Source organism: Lepisosteus platostomus, chromosome 5 (genome assembly GCF_059453375.1).
Source record: "Lepisosteus platostomus isolate fLepPlt1 chromosome 5, fLepPlt1.hap1, whole genome shotgun sequence".
Taxonomy (NCBI): Eukaryota; Metazoa; Chordata; class Actinopteri; order Semionotiformes; family Lepisosteidae; genus Lepisosteus; species Lepisosteus platostomus.
In genome coordinates this window covers 2,727,667-2,739,490 of record NC_142615.1, presented here as the reverse complement: position 1 = coordinate 2,739,490, position 11,824 = coordinate 2,727,667, and the positions used below count along the sequence as shown (strand labels likewise).

The window sequence follows — 11,824 nt, the reverse complement described above, 5'->3', positions numbered from 1 at the left end:
CAAACTTAAATAAAGTGCAACACATGTCACCCCTAAAAGTGCAGAAGACCTATTCAGACACAAATGTATACAGGATACTGTACACACAACCGAGAAAACCGTTCGCCTACATATGAAGGATCTCCGTATGAATCTTCATCATTTATCAGTGCAAATAAAAGCCGTTTTAATAGGATTCGCGTTCAAATTCAAACGCAGTAGTCTCGGACCCTCATCTGGTATAATTTATCATGAATGACCCTCTTAAATTAAAATCAGGAACATCCCGTTATACATAAACACAACACAAAGTAATAGTTCTATATTAACCTGACCAGCATATTCATTTACGGTTTAAATGAATTGAAATGCTCCGACGCGTCTTGTAGTTCGTGTTAATGAGCACAACAATGCGGAGCCCCTTGTGTCTTAAGCACAAGTTCAGCTGGTCTCCAATTTTACACAAATTAAAAACAAACTTAGATAAAGTGTATTACATGTCGCCCCTAAATGTGCAGAAGACTTGTGCAGACACACACACACACAACTGTACATAATCATACATACCACCGAAAAAACCGTTCGCCTACATATGAATCTTCATCATTTATCCGTGCAAATAAAACCCAATTTAATAGGATTCGCGTTCAAACTCAAACGCAGTAGTCTCGTACCTCATCTGGTTTAATTTATCATGAATGACCCTCTTAGATTAAAAAGAAGAACATCCCGTTATACATAAACACGACACAAAATATTCATTCTATATTAACGCGACCAACATATTCATTTACGGTTTAAATTAATTGAAATGCTCCGACTCGGAGCGTCTTGTAGTTCATGTTAATCAGGACAACAATGCTGAGCCTTTTGCGTATTAAATTGGTCTCCAGCTTCACTCCGCACGGTTTTTTTCGTAGCATTGAGCTCAGAGCTGTAGCTCTTCTCCAGACAGCAGCGTGCTCTCCGAGAGCTCGTTAGAACTGACCCACAGCGGTCAGTATGAAGTTTGCGCTGAACACTGTACATCACCCACACGTGGTACCTCTGCTTCCGAGCCCAGTCAGCTCTGCTGTGTTCACGACAGGACCTCCACACTCTCTCTCTCCTGTGATCTGATCCGACAAATGACGTTTCCCTCCGCTCTGGGCCACAGACCTCTCTCTCACCACCTGGGTGCGATCGCACCCCGGCCAATCAGGAGACTTCGTCAATTAAGCAATTAAGAGTCCCGAAACTTTATTGAAAACGCAAGTTCAGTTTTTGAAGAATGCATCTGTAAATACAGTTATAATTTTGCTTGAAAAGGCACTTTACCGCTGTAACAAGGATAAGAAGCAGCAGGCTGTACATTAAAAAACAAGCTTAAAAAAATACGATTTCCTAAAAACGACATTCGATCTTTTAAACAACACAGGGCTGAGAGGGGTGACCGGAGAATTGCAGAGTAAACTTAACGATATTTAAGTTAATAAATGTTAAGATAGGTGTCAGTTCTGTACGTGATAGAAATATTTATGCAACGCAATAAGTACATCGAAGATGACTAACAGAATTGGAATTTTATGACCTTTCAAAGGTATAAATCTCAGTTCTGTACATTATACAGTATATCTAATAAGTAATTATATTAAAGACGATAGAATTTCATGTCATTTCAAATATATACATCTCAGTTCTGTACATTATACAGTATATCTAATAAGTAATTATATTAAAGACGATAGAATTTCATGTCATTTCAAATATATACATCTCAGTTCTGTACATTATACATTATATCTAATAAGTAATTATATTAAAGACGATAGAATTTCATGTCATTTCAAATATATACATCTCAGTTCTGTTCCACGATAGAAATATTTCTCTAACGAAGTAACTAATTACATTAAAGAGGATATAAATTCATGTGATGGCAAATATTTTAAATCTCAGTTCTGTACATGATGTATCTAATGAAGAAAGTCATTGTAATAAAGATGATAGAATTCCACGTCATTTCAAAGACATAAATCTCTTCTGAACACGATACAAGTATTTGTCTAGTGAAATCAGTAATTGCGCATAAACAAATCTCTGTTCTTTCTGCACATGACAGTACTGTAGCTCTTAGGACTAACATATACGTCACTGTGTCTGTACAGATACACTCAACGTGAAGAGACAGTTCTGTAAAATGGTCCGATTTCGATATAGAAGGAGTCTCTGATCCGGGGGGGGCTTGACCTCTGACCTCTGACCTCTGGGTTATCGCTGTCTGTCCACTAGTGGGGTTTCAAGAAAACCGCCACCTCATCTCCACCCCCACAGGGCTCAGATTCGGGGCTCCAGCTGCATCCCCTGTCCCCTCCGAACCGGGGTCTGGACCGGCCGAGTGGACGCCGACCCGACCCGAACCGACCCGACCCGCGACCCCAGGACGCCATGGTCAGTTCCTGGTTCCGAGCAGGCTCTCGAAACGCGTCCTCAGAGCTCTCCCCTTGCAGAAGCCAATCGCCGTTCCGCAAAGCGTCAGAACCACAGTGACCGCAGCGATGACCGCCCAAGGGTCAGTGGACTGGGCTCCTGAGGGCCCTGAAACCACAGAAACTGTCCGTCAGTAACTACATGGTGACCACAGTACACATCGGGGATGAGGATTCTGCACTGAGATTCATGGAGATAGACTGGGACTGGAGCTCCTATTGTAACAGACTGTTCTACTGGACTGGGACTGGAGCTCCTATTGTAACAGACTGGTCTACTGGACTGGGACTGGAGCTCCTATTGTAACAGACTGGTCTACTGGACTGGGACTGGAGCTCCTATTGTAACAGACTGTCCTACTGCACTGGGACTGGAGCTCCTATTGTAACAGACTGTTCTACTGGACTGGGACTGGAGCTCCTATTGTAACAGACTGGTCTACTGCACTGGGACTGGAGCTCCTATTGTAACAGACTGGTCTACTGCACTGGGACTGGAGCTCCTATTGTAACAGGACTGGTCTACTGGACTGGGACTGGAGCTCCTATTGTAACAGACTGTTCTACTGGACTGGGACTGGAGCATCTATTGTAACAGACTGTTCTACTAGACTGGGACTGAAGCTCCTATTGTAACAGACTGGTCTACTGCACTGGGACTGGAGCTCCTATTAATCAGTTACAAATTCCTCTCTCCCTTACCTCGCACAGTGACAGTGAGGGTGATAGTGCTGATGGTGTTTCCCTGAAGGTCCCTCACTGTGTAGCTCCCCTGATCAGACGCCCTCAGCTCCTGCAGTCTGAGCTCCTGATTGTCCACTGACACTCTGTCTCTGTACTGGGGGACACAGCTGGCTGTGCTGTTCTGGACAGAACACACTAAGGTCCAGTTTCCAGCTCCTGCAGGGTCAAACAGCACCTCCACCGGCTCTCCAGTGAACAGGGGGACAGACAGAGCGGCTCCAGCCTGCAGGCTCAGGACTTCTGATCGAGCTGAAAGACACAAGGAGGAAGGAGTTGACTGGGCAGAGTTTCACACACTGGTGACCAGTTCACGCTCACATCCCCCGTTTCTGTGGTCTGACTATATTCCCGTCAGACAACATTACACAATCTCGCATCTCCTCTCTCCACTGCCCGTTTACTCAGGGCACAATAATAATAATAATAATAATAATTGCTTACACTAATATACTGTAGCGCTTTTCTGGACACTCCACTCAAAGCGCTTTACAGGTAATGGGGAATCCCACTACCACCACCAATGTGCAGCCCCACCTGGATGAACCCATTCCTGTGTCCCTGCCTGTCTCCTGTCTCACACGCCCTCCCCTTACCACTGACGGCCAGGACTCAGGCACGATGCATCCTGGGATCTGTCTGGAGCGACACTTTGAAAACACGAGACTATTCTCTCCTGGCCCGAACCCTGCCCCCCTGTCTTGGAAAAAACGTCCCAGATCGTACCTGTAACGTTGAGCCGGACCCTCCCCAAACAAAGCAGGTTGTTGATTTCCTTCTTGAACGAGCACTCGTAGACGTCCTCGTCGGAGAAGGAGGCGTGGAGGAGAATCAGGGAGAAGTCCCCCCGTCTGATCTTCTCCCGGGACACCTGGGCTCTGGTCTCGAACCCGGGGCCGGCGTAGCGCTTCCCTCTGCTGAACGCACAGACGAAGAGCCGAACGGTTTTCCATCTCAGGTAGATCCGATCTTCTGGGGTCCCCCTGTAGGCTGATCCATCGCAGGGCAGAGAGACCGAGTCCCCAAACCTCACCGACACCGAGACAGGACCTGGGCAGACTGAGGGAGACAGCAGCGCCGTCACGGACACACAAAGATACAGGTTTTTCTACCCAATCAGCCACTGCCTCCCAGCGACACCGAGAAAGAGACGCAGGACAGCACCCTTACAGACACACGCAGGAGAAGCTCAGCCGCAGTGACAGACAGCTGTATTGATACCGTTATAGTTATTGGAAGAGGCTCTTGAGGTGTCTCGGGTGTCTGAGGGACAACAGTCAAACGTCCAGCGGGTGTCAACATTTCTAACGCTCGGGAGCTTCGGAGCAAGCGAGGAACTGAGGTCTTCACTCGGGTGGGGGGGACACACGCCAACCCGATGGGAGGAATGGTCTGGTTCTCCTTGGTTAAATCGAGCGCTGGGTCAACGATCGAGAGACATCGACTGCAGAGGAATAGAGAGATCTGACAGGTAGAGGAGTGAAGACGGGGCCAGACGGCGGTGGGGGGGGGTCCTCGTTCCGATTGTCCCCCAAGACCAGACTGGGGTTCAGTATCTGAAGCCAGTCCGTTGTATTTAGGAAACTCGGATTTCCTGTATAGGGAACCCCGAGGTGAAAAACAGTCTCTCCTGTTCAACGGAGGCCGTTTCGGAAAGAGGGAGATACGCTGCCCGTTCATTCTGTAGCACCTGGGCTTACAGAGAGAGATTTCACTCCAGGTTGGGTGCCGTCTGGCGGAGAAGGTAGGTTTAGGTACCCCGTTTGGCAGCGCAGGTGTTATACAGCAGTGGTTCTCAAACGTTCTGGACCAAGTACCACCCCTGACCAAACCAAAGCATCCAAGTGACACCTGCAGGTCGTCTTCACCTACAGGAACCCCAGGAATTCTCAATGAGCAACATGAGCGCGCACACACTCACGCTCACAAATAATCAAAATAGCACCGAGCACTTAGATCATATGGATCGTGCCGCCTTGCTGCCTGTAGTCAGGTTCCGCAGCAGAGCTAGCGTCGGTGCCCGATGAATCCCCCTCCTCGTTCTCAACAGGCGTGCGTGCTCGATCGGCGCTGGGCGTCAGTACTCTCGGTGTCTGTTCCTTTCAGCCAGGACATAAGTGTCACAGACGTCCAAAGGGACTCACCGTGGGGAGCAGGAGGGCGGAAAAAGACCCATATGCGTAGCGGCGAGACGGGAAAAAGGCCCGGGCTCGTTAGTGCAAAGAGTTCAGGAGTGCCGTATAGAAACCTGTGCCCTCAGGGAGCGGACGTGGGGCGCCCTGGTGCTAGGCGGGTCTCAGGACATCCGAACGTCAATGCTGAGCGAGGACAGAGAGCAAGACCCGGAAATATATAGCCCAAGGGAAAGAGAGGGACCGGAAGGACAGCAGACCGGAAACTAGGGACAGGGCAGAGAAGGAGCGCCCTCTGGCTGCAGAGGGCGTGACAATAAGACCTGATTTCTGCGAGGTATTTGCTTCCGATCGCTTGTTCTGTTGGCGTTAAGGTGGCGCTGAGCCGTGTCTCTAGAGGGATTCGTGCAGGCGTTGCATCGACAAAGGGAGGCACTCGTTTTATTCAAACAGAAAATCTGAAAACCCGTCTCAAGCTTTCTGAAACTGGTTAAGTAAATTCCAGATGAAAAACGCACATGATTTTTAATTGGTCGATTTTTAATTCCCAATTCTTCAGTGCACACAACACATTTCCAGGGTCATCTGGCACACCACCAGGGGGCGCTCCGTACCACAGTTTGAGAGCCACTGTTACGGAGGATTTGGGTACTTGCTAGCAGTCTGGGGATTTTCTGGTTGTTCAGGACCTGGGCCTTCTGAGATACCTGGTATGTAAACTGAGTAAACTGAGTAACTTGTATGTTGTACTGTAGGTTTATGTGGTGTGTTGTTCAGTGTGTCATCATCATGCAATTTTAATATTTCTTTAACCCAGTGGGGCAGAATTATTACTGTTATTTAAGGACAAGCACTGATTTCTGTGAGAAACAGTTAATACTGAACAGCACACAGAGCGCCAACAGAGACACACTGAGAGTAAATGAGATATTACTTTCCAATCGGGGCCCGAAGATTAAACACAAGCAGGATGCATTGATCATTACTGGGTCTCTGCACTTTGAATATTTAGCATTTTGCTTTTACCTGCCTGTAAATAGGAGAAACAAAGAAATAAATGTCTTGAGCTCTCACCTCCATTGAAGAAGATCCCAGTGAAGACAGCCCAGAGCATCATACGGGGACTCAGCAGAGAGACACAGCACAGCAAATACAGAAACAGTCGCTATAACAAGGAACACATGAATAAGACTCACTGACTTTTAGAACAGGCTCAATCATAGATCAGGCATTTCAGAAACAGCAGGGCTGTCCAGTCCTGGTCCTGGAGGGGTCAGTGTGTGTGTGTGTGTGTCTGCAGAGTCTCCAGGGGTCTTTAAAGCAGGGCTGTCCAGTCCTGGTCCTGGAGGGGTCAGTGTGTGTGTGTCTGCAGAGTCTCCAGGGGTCTTTAAAGCAGGGCTGTCCAGTCCTGGTCCTGGAGGGGTCAGTGTGTGTGTCTGCAGAGTCTCCAGGGGTCTTTAAAGCAGGGTGTCCAGTCCTGGTCCTGGAGGAGTCAGTGTGTGTGTCTGCAGAGTCTCCAGGGGTCTTTAAAGCAAGGCTGTCCAGTCCTGGTCCTGGAGGGGTCAGTGTGTGTGTGTCCCCAGAGTCTCCAGGGGTCTTTAAACCAGGGCTGTCCAGTCCTGGTCCTGGAGGGGTCAGTGTGTGTGTGTCTGCAGAGTCTCCAGGGGTCTTTAAAGCAGGGCTGTCCAGCCCTGGTCCTGGAGGGGTCAGTGTGTGTTATGTGTGTCTGCAGAGTCTCTAATGTAACACCACTAGAAGAGCTGGTAAACTCTGTCAATTAAGCCAATAACATGCTAAAATAATGTTTAAGAGCCCTCCCTACAGCAGCCTGAAAATATTTATTCCTTTGAATAATAGACAACTGTGCAGGTACTATACAGTATTAATTTTCTTTCATTTCCGTTTGTTATGTGGTATTTATGCAGAGTTACTCAATAGAAGAGGTAAAGCTATGACACATATTATAATCAATAATTTATATAACAGTGTGAAACAAAGGAAAACTCCGACGAGACCCGACACGAGTATTGAAAATCCTCAAGAGCCGTTCGTGCCACTAGCAGATAACAGGGAGAACAGTTACACGATGGAGACGAAGCGAAGCGTTAAGAAGACATACCGAGGCGCACAAATTAAAAAGGCGGACGTCACCTTCACGATAGCGTCCAAATCAGCACACAGACTGGCTCAAACCGCACAAACACAATTCTTCACCGAACCTCAGGCGCACAGCGCAGGGCTTCAGCGTCACATGAGCCTTGTTCCTGTGTCTGCTGCTGTAAAAAAACATTAACAGGCAGAATACTTCTCTTCAACAAGAAAACCGCAACTCGTTCAGCTTGTCTGGGAACTGACTCACGCCCCTCAAAGAGGAAATTAATTTCAATCTCTTCGCGATGCAAAAACAGAAACACCGCGCCTGACCTCAACAGCTTGAATGAGAGGGGAGGAATGAGATTCTTCTCCGTCATTTTCGGTCATTCGAGCGCTGTTTGGGCCGGCTGAGAAATTTCTGCAGCTTCTGTCCGATTTTGCACGGGGCAATGATATCAAATTCAAGTAAAAGCCCCCCCAGACGCGGACTATCTTATCCCAGCTCTGCAGACAAACACACACCGACCCCTCCAGGACCAGGACTGGGCAGCCCTGCTTTAAAGACCCCTGGAGACTCTGCAGACACACACACACACTGACCCCTCCAGGACCAGGACTGGACAGCCCTGCTTTAAAGACCCCTGGAGACTCTGCAGACACACACACACTGACCCCTCCAGGACCAGGACTGGACAGCTCTGCTTTAAAGACCCCTGGAGACTCTGCAGACACACACACACACTGACCCCTCCAGGACCAGGACTGGACAGCCCTGCTTTAAAGACCCCTGGAGACTCTGCAGAGACACACACTGACCCCTCCAGGACCAGGACTGGACAGCCCTGCTTTAAAGACCCCTGGAGACTCTGCAGACACACACACACACACTGACCCCTCCAGGACCAGGACTGGACAGCCCTGCTTTAAAGACCCCTGGAGACTCTGCAGACACACACACACACACTGACCCCTCCAGGACCAGGACTGGACAGCCCTGCAGACTCTGCAGACACACACACACTGACCCCTCCAGGACCAGGACTGGACAGCCCTGCTTTAAAGACCCCTGGAGACTCTGCAGAGACACACACTGACCCCTCCAGGACCAGGACTGGACAGCCCTGCTTTAAAGACCCCTGGAGACTCTGCAGACACACACACACACACTGACCCCTCCAGGACCAGGACTGGACAGCCCTGCTTTAAAGACCCCTGGAGACTCTGCAGACACACACACACACTGACCCCTCCAGGAGCAGGACTGGACAGCCCTGCTTTAAAGACCCCTGGAGACTCTGCAGACACAGACACACACACACACACACACACACACACACACACACACACACACACACACACACACACACACACACACACTGACCCATCCAGGACCAGGACTGGACAGCTGTGCTTTAAAGACCCCTGGAGACTCTGCAGACACACACACACTGGTGTAGGTTGGTAAATAATCTTATTTTTTGACGCTGTAACTAGTCTTTAAAGCAGGGCTGTCCTGTCCTAGTCCTGGAGGGGTCAGTGTGTGTGTGTGTCTGCAGAGTCTCCAGGGGTCTTTAAAGCAGGGCTGTCCAGTCCTGGTCCTGGAGGGGTCAGTGTGTGTGTGTCTGCAGAGTCTCCAGGGGTCTTTAAAGCAGGGCTGTCCAGTCCTGGTCCTGGAGGGGTCAGTGTGTGTGTGTGTGTCTGCAGAGTCTCCAGGGGTCTTTAAAGCAGGGCTGTCCAGTCCTGGTCCTGGAGGGGTCAGTGTGTGTGTGTCTGCAGAGTCTCCAGGGGTCTTTAAAGCAGGGCTGTCCAGTCCTGGTCCTGGAGGGGTCAGTGTGTGTGTGTCTGCAGAGTCTCCAGGGGTCTTTAAAGCAGAGCTGTCCAGTCCTGGTCCTGGAGGGGTCAGTGTGTGTGTGTGTCTGCAGAGTCTCCAGGGGTCTTTAAAGCAGGGCTGTCCAGTCCTGGTCCTGGAGGGGTCAGTGTGTGTGTGTCTGCAGAGTCTCCAGGGGTCTTTAAAGCAGGGCTGTCCAGTCCTGGTCCTGGAGGGGTCAGTGTGTGTGTGTGTGCAGAGTCTCCAGGGGTCTTTAAAGCAGGGCTGTCCAGTCCTGCTCCTGGAGGGGTCAGTGTGTGTGTGTCTGCAGAGTCTCCAGGGGTCTTTAAAGCAGGGCTGTCCAGTCCTGGTCCTAGAGGGGTCGGTGTGTGTTTGTCTGCAGAGCTGGGATAAGATAGTCCGCGTCTGGGGGGGGGCTTTTACTTGAATTTGATATTATTTGATATTATTTATTATAAAATATGAATTTTATTATTATTTGATATTATTACTCAGACACAGGGGGCAGGGGGACTCGGACACCACCGAGAGCAGCCGAGGAGGAGAAGGAGGAGGAAGGCTCTGGCGTTGTCTTCCTCCTGCCATGTGCCTGATGCTGGTGGAGACATTCGGCCCTGGCCTGAGGCCATCGAGGTTTAAAGGGACCCCTGCTCTCGTAGGGGGACACCTCGGAAACAGCTGAAAGGCGGGGACAACAGCATATCGGCTTGCACCACAGGGCTTGTTCCACACCCCCACCCCTCTCTGTGTAAGGAGCCATGTTGTTAAAGCCAATACCCTGCCTTCTCTCCAGACACACAGCACACAGACTGGCTCAAACCGCACAAACACAATTCTTCACCGAACCTCAGGCGCACAGCGCAGGGCTTCAGAGTCACATGAGCCTTGTTCCTGTGTCTGCTGCTGTAAAAAAACATTAACAGGCAGAATACTTCTCTTCAACAAATTCAAGAAAACCGCAACTCATTCAGCTCGTCTGGGAACTGACTCACGCCCCTCAAAGAGGAAATTAATTTCAATCTCTTCGCGATGCAAAAACAGAAACACCGCGCCTGACCTCAACAGCTTGAATGAGAGGGGAGGAATGAGATTCTTCTCCGTCATTTTCGGTCATTCGAGCGCTGTTTGGGCCGGCTGAGAAATTTCTGCAGCTTCTGTCCGATTTTGCACGGGGCAATGATATCAAATTCAAGTAAAAGCCCCCCCAGACGCGGACTATCTTATCCCAGCTCTGCAGACAAACACACACTGACCCCTCCAGGACCAGGACTGGACAGCCCTGCTATAAAGACCCCTGGAGACTCTGCAGACACACACACTGACCCCTCCAGGACCAGGACTGGACAGCCCTGCTCTAAAGACCCCTGGAGACTCTGCAGACACACACACACTGACCCCTCCAGGACCAGGACTGGACAGCCCTGCTTTAAAGACCCCTGGAGACTCTGCAGACACACACACACACTGACCCCTCCAGGACCAGGACTGGACAGCCCTGCTTTAAAGACCCCTGGAGACTCTGCAGACACACACACACACACTGACCCCTCCAGGACCAGGACTGGACAGCCCTGCTTTAAAGACCCCTGGAGACTCTGCAGACACACACACACACACTGACCCCTCCAGGACCAGGACTGGACAGCCCTGCAGACTCTGCAGACACACACACACTGACCCCTCCAGGACCAGGACTGGACAGCCCTGCTTTAAAGACCCCTGGAGACTCTGCAGAGACACACACTGACCCCTCCAGGACCAGGACTGGACAGCCCTGCTTTAAAGACCCCTGGAGACTCTGCAGACACACACACACACACTGACCCCTCCAGGACCAGGACTGGACAGCCCTGCTATAAAGACCCCTGGAGACTCTGCAGACACACACACACTGACCCCTCCAGGAGCAGGACTGGACAGCCCTGCTTTAAAGACCCCTGGAGACTCTGCAGACACACACACTGACCCCTCCAGGACCAGGACTGGACAGCCCTGCTTTAAAGACCCCTGGAGACTCTGCAGACACACACACACACACTGACCCCTCCAGGACCAGGACTGGACAGCCCTGCTTTAAAGACCCCTGGAGACTCTGCAGACACACACACACACTGACCACCTCATTCAGCTGCGTCTGGAGAGAAGGCAGGGTATTGGCTTTAACAACATGGCTCCTTACACAGAGAGGGGTGGGGGTGTGGAACAAGCGCTGCGGTGCAAGCCGATATGCTGTTGTCCCCGCCTTTCAGCTGTTTCCGAGGTGTCCCCCTACGAGAGCAGGGGTCCCTTTAAACCTCGATGACCTCAGGCCAGGGCCGAATGTCTCCACCAGCATCAGGCACATGGCAGGAGGAAGACAACGCCAGAGCCTTCCTCCTCCTTCTCCTCCTCGGCTGCTCTCGGTGGTGTCCGAGTCCCCCTGCCCCCTGTGTCTGAGCTCCCTGTCGTCTCTCTGCCGGTCCCTGGCGCCGGCGGACCCCTCTCGCTCTCCCAGGCCCCCCTTGACCGGCGGGGTGAGGACCAAACCTGGATGATGCTCCAGTCCGCTCAGCACACAGCAGGGTAGTCAGGGTGTGATTCCT

The 11,824-nt window shown here is 50.6% G+C and overlaps 1 protein-coding gene across 1 annotated transcript; it reads right to left on the bottom strand.

Moving 5' to 3' along the window:
- Positions 1-1,198: 1,198 nt before the first annotated feature.
- On the bottom strand, positions 1,199-9,620 carry LOC148662469 (uncharacterized). Its single transcript, XM_088632119.1, has 5 exons — positions 7,472-9,620; positions 6,395-6,485; positions 3,915-4,247; positions 3,150-3,440; positions 1,199-2,556 (listed from the first exon to the last, which is right to left on the bottom strand). The coding sequence occupies exons 2-5, from the start codon at positions 6,435-6,437 to the stop codon at positions 2,411-2,413; spliced, it is 813 nt and encodes a 270-aa protein (XP_088488245.1). The 5' UTR covers positions 6,438-6,485; positions 7,472-9,620; the 3' UTR covers positions 1,199-2,410.
- Between the last annotated feature and the right edge of the window lie 2,204 nt (positions 9,621-11,824).

Excerpts from the sequence above, each read along its gene's own strand:
- LOC148662469 (XM_088632119.1), bottom strand. The coding sequence starts at position 6,437 with ATGATGCTCTGGGCTGTCTTCACTGGGATCTTCTTCAATGGAG. Across the intron at positions 4,248-6,394 it reads TGGGATCTTCTTCAATGGAG|TCTGCCCAGGTCCTGTCTCG; the intron begins GTGAGAGCTCAA and ends TGTCTCCCTCAG. Across the intron at positions 3,441-3,914 it reads GGTCCGGCTCAACGTTACAG|CTCGATCAGAAGTCCTGAGC; the intron begins GTACGATCTGGG and ends TGTGTCTTTCAG.